Source organism: Suricata suricatta, chromosome 10 (assembly GCF_006229205.1).
Source record: "Suricata suricatta isolate VVHF042 chromosome 10, meerkat_22Aug2017_6uvM2_HiC, whole genome shotgun sequence".
Taxonomy (NCBI): domain Eukaryota; kingdom Metazoa; phylum Chordata; class Mammalia; order Carnivora; family Herpestidae; genus Suricata; species Suricata suricatta.
Genome location: NC_043709.1, coordinates 32,797,631 through 32,813,729, shown reverse-complemented (window position 1 = coordinate 32,813,729; position 16,099 = coordinate 32,797,631). Strand labels below are relative to the sequence as shown.

At 34.0% G+C, this 16,099-nt stretch overlaps 1 protein-coding gene across 6 annotated transcripts in view; it reads left to right on the top strand.

Annotated features, from left to right (window-relative positions):
• The window catches only part of LRRIQ1 (leucine rich repeats and IQ motif containing 1), a 201,001-nt gene that overhangs the window by 165,918 nt on the left and 18,984 nt on the right, over window positions 1-16,099 (top strand). For 4 of the 6 annotated variants that reach the window (XM_029955741.1, XM_029955739.1, XM_029955738.1 and 1 more), the window contains one exon: window positions 9,067-9,187. In XM_029955741.1, the coding sequence (XP_029811601.1) occupies window positions 9,067-9,187 (121 nt within the window). Of the gene's footprint in view, window positions 1-9,066; window positions 9,384-11,971; window positions 12,118-16,099 lie in introns of those variants that run through there. The other 2 variants (XM_029955740.1, XM_029955743.1) reach the window with 2 other exon arrangements.

Sequence of the window (16,099 nt, the reverse complement as noted above, 5' to 3'; positions counted from 1 at the left end):
TCAAGATGGTCAGTTATATTCATCAGTCTCATGAACAATTCATTCAAATTTTCAAGTTTTTCTGAAAAAGGAGCAAAATTAGGGGAATAGCTAAAATTTATATGTTTATGAAAATATTTGTAGAATCTATGCACACATTTAAAATAATCATCAAGCAAATATTTTCTTGCATTTTAATAGCGACTCTTTTGGAGACTGGCATGTAGATTGCCCTAGGAAAATTGATACTTCAAGCTTTGAACACTGTGCATATTACTAACATCTGCATATAGATTATTGAGTTGCCACTTTGGAGCAAGAATGGGGAATATAATAGTCCCAAGGAATGTCATGATAAAGAATGTGATTTTATATTTAATCATTATACTTCTATAAATGAATGAAAAACAGCCTGGGTAAATCACTAATCAAAATGGTTCTATGAGAGTAATGCTCTGACATTAATCTCTCTCCTCCTGTATCCCACTGCATTGCAGTATATTCAAATATGTCACAAATACATAGCAATGCTAAATGCTTTTATGATACTGAAGAGGTACAGGTGAGCACAAAACAAGGTAAATGGTAGGAGATAAGAAACACAGCTTTTTATTTAACAGGGTTTTGTTTTTGGGGTTTTTTTTTTTTTTTTTTTTTTTGTAAATGGAAATAGGAGAAGAGTTAACTAAGGACTTATGTCAAAAGGATACTGGACTAATTGAAGGCCCAGAGCAGAAAGACTCTTGCAGAACCTTGGGAACATGCTGGGGAATGTGCAGATGAGTGCATAACGGAGAGCAGGCCATAACTAAGAGGAAAATTAAAAACCAAATCTGCAATTGCTACCACTATGAGATCCTCAAGACATAAGGAAAACATCCATAATAAAAGGACAGAAAATCATGCAACAAAGTGATCAAATTTTAATTAGAACATATGTGGATATGCAAATAAGCCTACTACAAATTCTGAATATATAAAATATTACTGTTGAAATAAACCCTGGACTGGACACAATAAAAGAGAGAGACTTCATGAATTAAGATTATCTACAAAGGAATAGTTATTAGATTGACAACTGACATTATAGCAGAAATAATGCATACCAAAAGACAGTGAATTACTTCTTAATAATAGAGATCAATATAAGTATTATCCAGAATACTCTTCACAAATTTTCAAGAGCAATAATAAGACATAATCAAATACTCAAATTCTGGGTTTTGAGAAAGCTAATAAAAAACATCTCTGTCTTCCAAACAAGATCAGAGCATTTTATATGGCAGAGAAGAATGAGAAAAATGAAAATAAGATATCATTTTACTTATTTCCAAATATATATCAAATTTAGACAGTTATACTGCTGATTGAATTTATACCCCTGAACCCCAGAAATTTTCTGTAGAGGATGGTCTTATTTCAGGTTCCCCAGGAAACATATTTGAGTGTAAGATATTTGTTTTGGAAGGCTTTCAGAAACAACTCCCTTGAGTGGTGAAAGAAACAGGTTTGAGCAGAGGGAAAAGATAAAATGCAATAGAGCTGCAGCAGAAGAAGGGAGCTCTGGTGATAAGAAGGCCCTTTTAAATCCTCTTAGCATGAGGTCAGAGGATCAGGCTTTTTTGCTACTTCATCTCCTCAGGAGAAGGTGTGGCTTAGGCAAGGCAACCATCTTTAGCTAAGGACAATTTCCAGAGAGGTATTCAGCTAAGAGCCAATAGGCTTCAACTTTCTCAGCAACCAGAAAAATTTGATTCAGTTGTTAGAAGTGAGATATGATAATATCCACTATACTTAGGAAGTTTATCATTCATAGATGCAATAACTTAGCATCTAAATTGTGTCAACTGTCTCCAAATAAATCTGTAAATTTATAAATCTATATATTTATAAGTCTATATATTTACAAATCTATAAAGCTACGTTTTTAGGAACCTGAAGAATCTCATTCTAAATTTTTTTCTAATGTTTATTTACTTTTCAGACAGAGAGAGAGAAAGAGTGTGAATGGGGGAGGGGCAGAAAGAGAGGGAGACATAGAATCTGAAGCAGGCTTCAGGCTCTGAGCTATCAGCACAGAGCCCAATGCAGGGCTCAAACTTATTAATCGGGACATCATGATCTGAGCCAAAGTTGGGCACTAAACTGACTGAGCCACCCAGGCACCCCTAAAGAATCTTATTCTAAAATGTGTGTTGATTAATAATAACCCAATATTATGTAAATAAACTTTGAAAAAAAAGCTAATTTGTATCACAAGATATAAAGACAGTATAAAACTAAACTTTATGGTTCAAATAGAGCAATGGATATAAATAGTTCAGAAGTAGACCTGTGACTATATAGGAAAAGGTGGGAAAGTTCAAAAGGTTTGGTAAACAATTCAGTAAACTAGCATTAACAAATAGCGCTGAATATAGACCATATAGTCAAATGGAATTTAGATGTGAAGTCTCACATGTAAAAAGTGAAGTTAAAAATTGATCAAATAAAATAATTAAGAATATATTTGCAACTTAGCAGTAAATAGATTCTTTTAAAAGATACAAATAATTCAAATTATATGGCAAAAAAAATTGATTGACTTGACTGTGTTAAATTAAATATCACTTCCTATGAAAGATTTATAGAAAAAGTTAACAAATTACAGATATGGACAAATTATTTTCAGTGCCTAAAAGTAATAACAGCTTAATATCTAAATAGAAAAAGTAAGCTTCTTCAAATAAACAATATAAAGTCAATTAACCTAATGAAAAAATATATAAATACAATAGAAAATGTATATAGAGACAGTTTACAGAGTTTATGCCTAAATGCACAAATGTGTATAAAGAGATGCTCAGTTACATGACAAGAGGGATAAAAATTAAAACTAAGATGTTGCATGACTATCCTCATTGGAATGGCAAAAATTAGAAAATTGGGTAATGCAAGGTGCTATTAACAATGTGGAAACACTGATGTACAGCTGGTGAAAATAAAAGCTGGTACCACTTTTCTGGAAAGAAATCTGTCAGAATTTATTAGAATAGCTCTTTGTATGCTCTGTCATAGATTAGCAACAAACTTTAGAAACCTTTACTTAAAAATATTCTGTTTACTGGGCTGCCTGGGGGGCTCAGTCAGTTAAGCGTCCAACTCTGGATTTTGGCTCAGGTCATGATCTCACGGTTTGTGAATCTGAGCCCCATGTTGGGCTCTAAGCTCACAGCACAGAGCCTGTTTGGGATTCTCACTCTCCCTCCCTCTCTACCCCAACGCCCACTTGTGTTCTCTCTCACTCTTAAAATAAATAAACATTTAAAATTTTTAAAAAATATTCTATTTACCACAATGTCAAAACATAAAATATTAAAGAATAAATGTTAACATTAAGATGTGCAAAAATCTTATAATGATAACCATCAAGTGTTGCTCTGAAAAATTCAAAAAACATACTGCTCTCATGCATAGAAAGATGCAAATTGTAAGATGTCAATTCTCAACGATCTATAAATTCAATGGACTCTTAGAAAACTGTTTAGTAGAAATGGACAAATCATAAAATGTGGAAATGCAAAAGACCTAGAATAGTCAATAGAATCTTGAAAAATAAAACTCACAGTACCTGATCTCAAGACTTCTATAAAGTTCCAGTAATCAAGACTATCTGTTATCTGAATAAAGAAGAAAAATCAATTAATAGAAAATAATAGTCCAGAAAATACCACACTTATAAGGTTAGTTGATTTTCCTTACGGGTACTTAAGGAATTTTTATCTCAACAAATAGTGCTGGACACCTGTATATCTACAGGGAAAAAAATTGAATGTTGATTCCTACTTCACACCTTAAAAACCATTTTGAGGCAAATTATGGGCCTAGATGTAAATGTTAAAATTATAAAACTTCTTGGGGTGCCTGGGTGGCTCAGTTGGTTAAGCATCTGACTTCCAAATGGTTCCTTCATACCTCTTTCCAGTAATTTATCCTCAAAAGCAACAACTGTTCTGATTTCTTTCACCATGGACAGGTTAGTTTTCTCTGCTCTTGAACTTAACATAAATACAATCATACAGTGTATACTCTTTTGTGTCTGGCTTGTTTCACTCACTATATTGTTTTGGTATCCACTTATGTTGCTGTATGTATCGGGAGATGAAAATATCATGCTGTTTTCTTTGATAAGTTTTATAATTTAAATGTTTTTTAAATGTTTGTTTATTTTTAAGAGAGAGTGCAAACAGGGGAGAAGCAGAGAGAGACACACACACAGAATCCGAAGCAGGCTCCAGGTTCTGGGTTATCAGCATGGAGCCTTACGCGGGGCTCATACACGTGAACTGTGAGATCATGCCCTGAGCTGAAGTCAGATACTTAACCAACTTCTTCATTCACATAAACATATAGTCTTGATTAGATGATGCCAGAGAGGGCAATTTAATGTACTTAGTCTACCAATTCACATGCTAATGTCATCCCCGAAGCACCCTCACAGACACATTCAGAAATAATGTTTAACCAAATGTCAAGGTACCCTGTGGCCCAGTCAAGTTGTTACAAAAATTCACTATCACAGTCGTCATCTGTAAACAATAATTAAATTGAACAGTGTAATTAGAAAATGAACAAAGAGCTTGAATAGATACTTCATCTAAGAGGCTTTTCAGAGAAAAATAAGCACATAAAAAGATGTTAAACATTGTTAATCACTAGGAAAATTATTAAAGTCACTATATAATATTACTATTAATATTAATATCTTAATAAGGTCTGTGGTTTAGTAATGGTATGGCACCAATGCAAATTTCCTGGTTTTATGAATCCCACTTATATGATTGGGCAAACTGGCTGGAAGTTATTCAGGAAACTCCCAATACTAATTTTTACAACTTCTACAGGAATTTTAAGTTACTTCAAAATAAAAATTTTGAAAATGTTTGAACTTTATGTTCCAGTACTGTGCATTTCATTGCCTGTAAATTATAGCTCTATAAGACATTTAAAGTGTCTTCCATGTCCACGTATGTTATATAATGAGTTGTTGATTTAAATGAGAAAAGGAGTTTGTACAATGATAATAACATATTATAAATGGAGGGGTAAAATGGATGAACTCAATTTATATCAATTTATATAATACATAGTGAAAAATAAGCAAGTTGCAGAAAAGAGATACCACTTACATTAATTTTGAAAATAATATTCTAAAAATTTTTGAATACTGTTATAAGAGAGTTTCTAAGTGAATTTTGCTTTACACATTTTATTTCTCTTGGGGCACCTGGGTGGCACACAGTCAATTAAGTGTCTGAGGATATCAGCTCTAGTCATGGCAGTTTGCAGGTTCGAGTCCCACATTGGGTTCTGTGCTGACCGTGTGGAACCTGCTTGGAATTCTGTCCCCTCCTCTCTCTGCCCCGCCCCCATTTGCTCTCTATCTTTCTCTCAATATAAAAATAAATTTAAAAAAATAAATTTTATTTATATTTTTATTTAATTTTTAAAATTTATTTATTTACTTATTCAGAGAAATAGACAGAGAGGGCATGCAGGGGGAGGAGCAGAGAGAGAGAGAAGAGCCAGAATCCCAAGCAGGCTCTGTGCTGATAGCCTGGGGCTCCATCTCGTGAACCCTGAGATCATGACCTGAGCCAAAATCAAGAGCCAGACATTTAACTGAGCCACCCAAGTGCACTTATTTATCTTCTTAAAAATCTTGGGGTGCCTGGGTGGCTCAGTTGGTTGAGCCTCCCTACTCTTGGTTTCAATTCAGGTCACGGTCTCAGGGTTTCATGGGTTCTAGCTCTGTGTCAAGCTCTGCACTGACAGCTCAGAGTTTGCCTGGAATTCTTTCTCCTTCTTTCTCTTTTCCTCCGTGGCTTGTGCTGTCTCTCTCTCTCCCAAAATAAATAAATAAACTTTAAAAATCTAGATAATAAGGAAATAAATATTTTATGTGCGCTGTTTAGTATGTCTTAACTTCTAAAATTTTAAAACTAAATACTTAATAAAATATTGTCTATGAAAAAAAGGAGAAAGAGGAATTTCCTGTTCTTTATTAGATGTGAGAGATTCTCTGTTTGTGATTAATTTGCATGGGTTGGAGGTGAATCAAGATCCAGATCCTTAGAAGTCATGTTCAAAAGGGGCATCTAGGTTGCTTAGCCCATTAAGCATTGGACTTTGGTTCAGGTAATGATCTCACCGTTCTTGAGTTTGAACCCCATGTCAGGCTCTGTGCTGACACCTTGGAGCCTGAAGCCTGTTTCAGATTCTGTGTCTTCCTCTCTCTCTGCCTCTTACCCACTCTCTCTCTCTCAAAAATAAATAAATATCATTAAAAAAAAATTTTAAAGTCATGTTCAAGAATTCATGCTCCTCATTTTATTGTGAAAGTATGGGGAAAAAATTTACAACCCTTGCAGAAAACAAAGATGTATGAGCATTTTGCAAATTACTACTTAAAAAATATTTGCTATTGAATTGCACATAAGAATATTCTTATCTAGCATTGACTCAAAACTGTTTATTATGGTGTAACCATACAAAATGTCTAATATTACAGTGTTTTAGAATTCGCATACATTTTTTGTAGAGTAAGAAAAACACAGGCAGTCATATTCAGTTCTTAAGTATATCCATTTTGCATGATATAGAAGAAAACAAATAGAGAAATAATGAAGAAAATCCATTTTAACAGTTAAAGGAAGAATAATGTTTTGTTTAAAAACGAATGTTTTCTGGGACACCTGGGTGGCTTAGTCCGTTAAGCGTCTGGCTTCAGCTCAGGTCATGATCTCATGGGTTCCAACCCCGCATCGGGCTCTGTGCTGACAGCTCAGAGCCTGGAGCCTATTTCAAATTCTGTGTCTCCCTCTCTCTCTGACCCTCCCCTGCTCACACTGTCTCTCTCTGTCTCTCAAAAATAAATAAGAAACATTAAAAAAATTTAAAATATAAAATAAAAAATAAAAACGAATGTTTTCAGAAACAGACTCTGAATGTTAATGCATATCTGGCTGTGTTAGATGCATTACTGGGCCTTTCACTAACCCCTTCATAAAACATCTGGATTTGTATTTTAAGCTGCCAGGTGGCACTATTGTGAAATAGTGTATTCCTATTAAATTTCACTTCTTAATTTGATTCCTTGTTATAATCTGGCCCAATTAGTAACTGACATTAATTATTTTCTTCTTCAGAAGAAACAATCTTTTGGGTGTTAATGGCTAGATGGGAATGAGATTTTTGGAAGGCACGTGTTCACGAATATTTTCTTGACATGTAGGTATCATAGTATATGGAGGAGGGTGAGATTTCTAGCTTCTGAATAGGTGTAATGAAATTATGTCATCAAATTAAAGCAAATAAAACCTGATTTAAAAATCTTAAGTCTTGTAGTTAAAGCCTCCTGAGCTAACAGGAGGGTCCCTGTGTGGTTAACATGTTTTTCCTTTTTTTGTAACTGATCTCATCAAACTGTAGAATTGCTTTGGCATTTCCTCCTTATTCTTGACTGGTTATTTTTTTAATAAATTTTTATTTGTTTATTTTTGAGGGAGTGAGAGGGAGAGAGAGAGGGATGGAAGAAGAGAAAGAGAGAGAGAGAAAGAATAAATGAGGGAGAGGCAGAGAGAAAGGGGGACAGAAAATCCAGGCAGCAGAGACCCTGATATGGGGCTCAAACCCACAAATGGTGAGATCATACCTGAGCCTAAGCCTGCCACTTAACCAGCTGAGCCACCCAGGCACCCCATAACTGGTTTTTCTAAGGCTTAGTACTGATGGTGTTATACCACTGGAAATATTAGATACATACTTTTGTGCACTATTTGAAATAAATTCAGAAAGAACGTGTAGTATTTTTTATACCAATCACAAGTATAAATTAGAAGCCACTTGTTATGTATTTCACTTTTAAACAGTTTTCCACTGACGTCTTTTGACAATATAATTGTATCACATAGCCAGGTACATCAAAAAGTGACTGACAGAGAATGGTTGTCTTTTCTGAGTTCAACAATAGCAAACTTGCTTACTTAACAACGCGAAGTTTGTGCACATGACAGTGGGAAGAAGTTGGGAAGAGGCATGTAAAGGAGAAATGCAAAAATCTGAATTTGAAAAAGAATGATCTTTAGATTTTATTTTCATGAGATTTTGTAGCCCCTCATATGGGGATAGCTTTTTAAGCACAGTGATGGTTTTATGACTTTATTTTGCTCTTTTTAAATTTGTCTCACATCAAACATTAAGGACAATGCTCTCTCACAGGATTTCAGGCATCTGTGGTTTGGGTTAAATCCTAGTTATTTTGAGTCTGCTTTGCTTCCATCATGGCATTTTCCCTTACTTCAGGGCTGAATCCTGATAAATCTGTACTTAATAACATTAGACATTATGTAAAATAATATTCTATAGGCAAGAAGTGATTCTTTCAACTGTTAGGTTCAGTCCAAGATAGTAATAAAAGTCCAGTTGGTAATTATAGATAAAATAAAATATTTAATCCTATGTCCTTACGCTAATATATCTTGAAATTTCTATATATTTACCATTACCCTTAAGTTAGACTTTCTGGATAATATTTTTATATTAATAATGCTTTAATGAGAAGGTAGAGATTTTTTATGACTTTGTAGTATACAACTAAGGGATGAAAGGCATTTTGAGGAATATGTGGAGAAGACTAAGACTTAAAACTGGTAAGATGTAAATATTGCAGAAAATAATCCAATATGACATTTCTAACATTCAATTAAGAATTAAATAATATACTTGGTAAATAAGTGATGTTAAGCTGTTTCAAGTTTCACCAGTTGCCTTTAAGATTGATTTTCATCAAAATTACTGTACTAAAATGTTTTCTTTTGTTGTACAGACTCAAATAGCAAACCTCAATTTTAAAATCGGCTCTTATTTGCAAAAAATGCTTTGACATAGTGCATTTGTTCTGCCTGGGCAGCAGTAAAGGATTGTGGTATCATTTTGAAGAAGGTTGTTTGACAGAGCCTGTTTGTTTATTTGGGGTAATGTGAGCTGCATTCAGAAAATGCCATATTTTGTTTCATGATTGTATACATTCTCTCCCATTGCTCCCAGGCAAGACTTGTAAGCAGAGAAGACACGGATTTAGACCTTTTTTCCATGACCAGTGGAAGTGCTTTGTCTGTGAAGAGAGAAAAAAAAAGTCAGGCACACAGACACTCAGCGGGATCTTCAAGTAAGTTGTGGTTTCCTTCAGAATTAATTTAGAAATCACAAATGAATTGATGAACATAATGCCAACAAGCCTTCCTTTATAGATAAGGGGTAGGCGGCCAGCAACCAGAACTGCCTGAAAGTGTGATTGGAAGTTTTTTTCTTTCTTTACATGTCTTCTTTTGATATAAGCCAAATTAAATCATTTCTAAAATTAACAGCATCAATTTTTATTTTAATTACAATTCTGTGACTCCATGTTCTACTTTCCTTACCTTCCCTGAATATGTTGAATTTTTGATCATTTAGTTCTAAAAGGACTTTTAGGCTCCTTGCAAAAAGTTGGATTAATATACCAAAGTAGTGTATTTTGGCCTCTTGTCACTGACTTAATAGATGTTGTAGTTCACCTTAACTTTTAAAGAAAACTTTTTAATATAACAGATTTTTAGATAATAGTATTATTATCAAACCCGTCAAAACCATGCTTTAAGACACTATTTCTGTTGACTAGATGACAGTTTATATTTATTCATAATTTTTTACACTTGTAAACTTGACCCACCCATCTATGACCTTCGATATCATGTCAACAAGAATTGCATTGCAGTTATTAACTGAAAAAATAAACATTTAAAAGTATCTATATCTTATAGTAATAAAGTTTAAATTTTTCAAACTCCTTATATACCCTAGAGATTTTGGAATATCTTCTAAAATGTTTTAGTATATTAGTATAAATGATGTTTTATTTAGGTATCATATTTTGTTAATTTCCCCAAAGTATAATAAACCTCAGAAGTCCACACATTAACTCATATTTTATTATAAGCCTTATGTTTTTCTTGAAAAGGTTTTATTGATTGAGTGTGAAAAACCCAATAATCCAGATAGTGCTCTATAGACAAACAAAAACTTTACAGTGGTTTTCTTTCACGTTGTATCCAGGTATGTGGCATTATTACAATCCAGTCATTTAAATTCATTAACATATGCAAGTTCATTTTGATAAATTTTAAATTGGTTTTGCAATCATGATTTTAATATCTTTAATTTAAAGCTATTTCCCAGGCTTCAAAGTTCCTAGAATGCCTGAATTTTCCTTACTTGATTATAGAATCTGGTCACAAAAGTTCTAGTCCTTACAGCTAAGAAAGAAATATTTTAAGTTTATTCACTAAATAAAACTAATTATTGATCTAATATAAAATTTTTGCATTATTAACATAATTTGTTAATTACATCAAATTTCAAAATATATATTACATTTCAGAAATAATCAACCTGTGTCACAATAATAAAATAATGCTATCTTGATTTTAAGTATTGTATATTATGAACTTATTAAATATCACTTTGGAGCAGTAGTACAAAACCAAAAATATTACCAAAAAAATGATTTCATAATATCAAAGTTTCTATTCATCATGTATCATCTTACTGTTAAAACATGAACAGCTCAATAAATCAGCAACTATCCTAAAATGCTCTAGCTTTACCTTTCACTATGTGACATCAAATCATAGATTCTAGAAAATACAAGATCGTTATATAGAGTTAACTTCTTTTTTTAATAGTGTTATTTTCTCTTAAAATTTTAATTCCAGTATAGTTACCATACAGTGTTATATTAATTTCAGATGTACAATATAGTGATTCAACAATACATTCTCTAAGGAAGTGTAATATGGCTATCCTCGCTGATTTGAATTAGTTGTCAGTAAATGACATTATGGTGAATGCTACTAATCACTAAATCTGTTCACCCAGTGACAACTCAAGACAAACACATTTAGAAAAATAGAGTTTTTATTAAATAAAAGAATGATTATGAATAAAATACCACTTACTGAGTTTTTGTAGTTACTAGCTTCCTACAGCATCTGTATAATATAATGGTGAAGTGTGGGCTCTGCCATCAGTCTGCCTGGTGTTGTATCATGACAACTTGCCGATCCTTAAAATGAGAATGACCAGAGAAGTACTATATCTTCCTTCAAGAGTTATTGTTAGGATAAAATGTAGGGCATTTAAGACAATACCTGGCACAAAACAAGGGATTAATAAATAGTTTTTATAATTGCCACCTAAACATAGCCATAAAAGAAGAGTCAACTGAAGTAAGATATTAACGTCACTAGTATCTAGGCACGTGGGATAACAAGCTCAGCTTATAAGACACCTACTCTTAATAGTTACTTAACTAAAAACTTGGGGTGGCCTATTATCCATAGAAATCTTTTAACCATCAAAACCGTTGGGTCCTAGGCCTCCATGGCCCTGAGCCAACCACATACAGTTTTGGGATTTTGAAAGCTTTTTTTCCTCTCTCTCTCAAAAAACTTATCACCTTATTAAAACTAAAGCATTTCTTTTAGCTTTGCAAGCCAAAGCTAGGGAGTAGTTTATGGGCTGCAGCTAGAAAACTCTTTCATCCTTTGAACTAGATATTTCTCTTTCAATATTGGTACAATATTTGTAACATGTATTCTGTAGCATCAGATAAACTCAGGTTTAAAATAGAATGAGTTAACTATCTGTAAAATGGGAACAACAATGTATCTCATAGAGTTTGGTGAGGACGAAATGAGTAACAATAAAGGTAAAGCATGTGATACATTTCCTAACATATAGTAACTACTTGTTGTTTTTACTGTTTTTGTTTTATGTTGCTATTGCATAATTTTAAACAACTTCAAAGTGGAATTGTCTTCCTTTCCTGAAGATACTAAAACCAGCTTCGTGACAGTCATCTCAAACAATGCTGTCAGAGAATTTCCTAAGCTTCCTCTCCCTTTTCTTTTAGGTCTGACTACTTTCTTAAAAGAGGTCAAGGCAATCTTCTGCTATTTGGCCTTCAAGTCTACCCTGTGGTTTTAAAAAAAAGATGTAAGAGGTCACATTCTTATTTTTTTAATGCCATTTACAAATAGAGTATGCAAATTTCTTCATTTAGGCAATATTTAGACAAAATATTTGATTTTCTCAAAAGATCTTGGTCAATTAAATTTCCATTTAATTGTTGATAAAGTATTGCAATAATAATTTTATTACTATGCAATCTATAGCTTTACAAATTTATTTTCATTATCTTTTCTTATTTATAATGATGATTTTTCTTTAACAACTAATATCAATAAGACTCAGAGTTTATTTAATTTGCCTTGGCCCAAAACCCTTAGCAAGGAAAAGCAGCAGCTTGAACCCATCTTTGCTTATTCCAAACCCAGTGCTATATTGCTTTTTATTCCTCCATGGACTAAAACTTAACAGCTGAGGGGGGCCTGGGTGGCTCAGTCAGTTAAGTGTCCTACCTTGGCTCAGGTCTAGATCTCACAGTTTGTGAGTTCGAGTCCCAAATTGGGTTCTGTCCTGACAGCTCAGAGCCTGGAGCCTGCTTCAGATTCTGTGTCTCCCTCTCTCTCTGCCCTTTCCCTGCTTGTGCTCTGTCTCTCTCTGTCTCAAAAATAAATAAACATTAAAAATTTTTTTAAAAATAAAATATAACAGCTGAATTGTAAGAATAGAACATAAGTAATATAGTTCTTCTTCTTTATTCATTCAAGAGCCATCTGGTGAATGATCACTGCTCACTATATACCTAGTTTAGGTTTTTAGATACCTTTCCCTAATCATCTCTCTACTTTCTAGGACATAATCCATTTTCAGAGTTAGCCAAAGATTGAAGATCCACAATACCCCTGTAATAGTGCATAATCAGCCCAAAGTCAAATTCTTCTTTAAGCATATCTAAAATCTCATGAAATGTAAGCCCTTATAATATGATTCTGAACTTTCTGAATATGGAAAAACATATTTTTTACAAGCAAAGCAGCTATTATCATTAAAGTGTGTGAGAAAGGCTTCTTGGAGGCAATTGTTTTATTTGTACTTGGGGTGACATTTGGGATGTAAATAAGGAAAGACGTGGAAGGTAAAAGATAAAATATGAACCTACGTTTGTTGAACCCTGAGGAGACTGTCTGGGCCAGAGTTTGAACAAACTAAAGTAATGCAAATACGATTGAATTAAAGATGAAGCCGGGGTTCAGGTAAATTTGAAAGGTTTCTCGAAAAATTAAAATAGAGCTGCCCTACAACCCAGCAACTGTACTACTAGATATTTATCCAAAGGATACAAAAACGCTGATTTGAAGGGGAGCATGCACCCCAATGTTTATAACAGCACTATTGACAATAGCCAAGTTATGGAAAGAGTCTAAATGTCCATCACCTTATGAATGGATAAAGAAGCTCTTGTTTGTATATACAATGGAATGCTACTCAGCAATCAAAAAGAATGAAATCTTGCCATTTGCAACTATGTGGATGGAACTAGAGTGTATTATACTAAGTATAATAAGTCAGGTGGAGAAAAACAGATACCATAAGATTTCACTCATATATGTAGCTTGAGAAACACAAAAGATGAACATAAGATGGAAAAATAAGACAAAAACAAACAGGGAGGCAAACCATAAGAGACTCTTAAATACAGAGAACAAAGTTGCTGCAGGGGTGGTGTGGGGGGATGGGTTAAATGGGTGATGGGCATTAAGGAGGGCACTTGGGTGTTATATGCAGGTGATGAGTCACTGGGTTCTACTCCTGAAACACATACTACACTTTACGTTAACTAACTGAAATTTAAATAAAATTTAAAAATTTTTAATGTTTATTTATTTTTGAGAAACAGAAAGCATGAGAGGGGGAGGCACAGAGGGATAGGGAGACACAGAATCCGAAGCAGGCTCCAGGCTCTTAACTGTCAGCACAGAGCCTGCCACAGGGTTCAAACTCACGGACCATAAGATCATGACCTCAGCTGAAGTCGGAAACTTAACCGACTGAGCCACCCAGGCACCCCTAGATAAATAATTTTTTAAAAAAGTAAAGTGGAGGTATTGGGTAACTAACAATTTCTAACAATACCTTAGTGTTTTAGAAAGTTCAAGATCGGTTGAAGAAGTGTGTTCTGAGCCACTTTTAACATTATACAATGCCTCCAGGGTTGACAAAGTAATTTTACAGTTTTTATCAAAAAAGAATATTTTTGGTTATCAAAAGTAAAAAGTGAAATAGTTTACTAGATGTCAATATCCAATTGCAGATTGAGACTAAAGTTGATAGCTAAAGCAAAAATAGATTCCAAAGATCACTAGTAAAGTTTAATTCAAATTTACTCTAAGCATATTCTATTAACACAATTTTTAATTTGCAAATAAAGAATTATTAGCATGGCATATACTCGTGTATGTCTGTATATACATATAGATATCTAATTTTGTACTTAGCTGCAGTATATATACATAATATGCATCTATGGTTCCTCACTGAGCAAGCACTTAAATATATTGCCCATATCTGTAGGTCATTATATAAACCATGCATCACGATCCAAGCAAGTATGTGCTTACAATGTAGAAAGCACTCTACAGGCCATTAAAAAAGCACAAAGATGGCGAGGGTACAGACCTAGGATAACCAACACAATATTGAAGGAAAACAAAGAACAAATTCCCTTTAATACTCCCTATAAAAGGGAATCCAAATTAAAACCATGAAATACCACTAAACACCTATGAAAATGGCCAAAATCCAGAACATGTACGATACCAAATGCTAGTAGGGATGTGGAGCAACAGGAACTCCATTGCTGGTAGGAATGCAAAATGGTACGACCACTTTGGAAGAAAGTTTGGTGAAAAGAAGGAAGTCTTAGAAAACTGAAAATCTATTACCATGTGATCCAGCATTTGTGTTTATTGATATTTACCCAAAGGAGTTGAAATTTTATGTTTACACAAAAACCTGGACATTGATGTTTATAGTAGCTTAATTTATAACTGGCAAAATTTGGATGCAATCAAGATGTCCTTTGGTAGGTGACTGTCTAAATAATATGTGGTACATCCAGATAATGGACTGTTACTTAGTGCTCAAAAGAAATGAGCTATGAAACCATGAAAAGACATGGAGGAAATTTAAGTGCATATTACTAAGTGGAAGAAGCCAATCTAAAAGGCTATTTACGATATGATTCCAACTCTGTGATGTTCTTGAAAAGGCAAAACTATGAAAGGTATCATAGGTTGCTAGAGGGTAGAGGGGAGAAGAGATGAACAGGTTGAGCACAGGGTATTTGGGGGGTGTGGAAAATACTCTGTATGATACCATAGTGATGATACATGTTATTCATTATACAATTTTTCTAAACCCATAAATTGTACAAAACCAAGAATGGATTGTAATGTGAACTATGGACTTTGGGTGATTATTTTATGTCAGTCTAGGTTCACCAGTTACAACAAAAGCACTGAGGGATATTGATTATAAGAGACACCATGCACGTGTGGGGCAGGGGTGTCTAAGGAGAGTCTCTGTATCCTCCCCTGAATTTTGTTGTGAACCTGGAGCAGCTTAATAAAAGGGTGGGGGAGGAGGGGGAGAAAAGAAAAAAAGGGGGAAGAAGAAAATCTCAAAAAAATGTTCCTTGCCAGCTATTACCTGGGATTTACTTTATTAATAAATGGCTATTGATATTAAAGAAAGGTTGTAATATGTTATAAATAGCACTCTCTTATGAATTCAATCAACCTGAAACCGAAATTGTGAAGGCTTGGTCTCTAGTAAGGACAAAAATCTCTCTCAATAGTACTAAACACACTTCCTTTAGATTTTGTTGGCCACACGTCATATTAGTTTTGTACCTTTAGTGTCTGCCGTCTTTCTCCCCTACTAGCATGTATGTTCCAGGGGGTCAGGGAATTTAACGTGGTATCCTAGGTAACTAGAGGAGCTCCCTGGCATACAGTAGGCCCTGTAATGTATAGATAATGTGGACTTTGTGGATTACTGTCTGACTGACTGACTGACTGACTGACTGACTCTGCTCCACTGTGGAGCAAGAAATGTGAGATAAGAGCTAGAAACA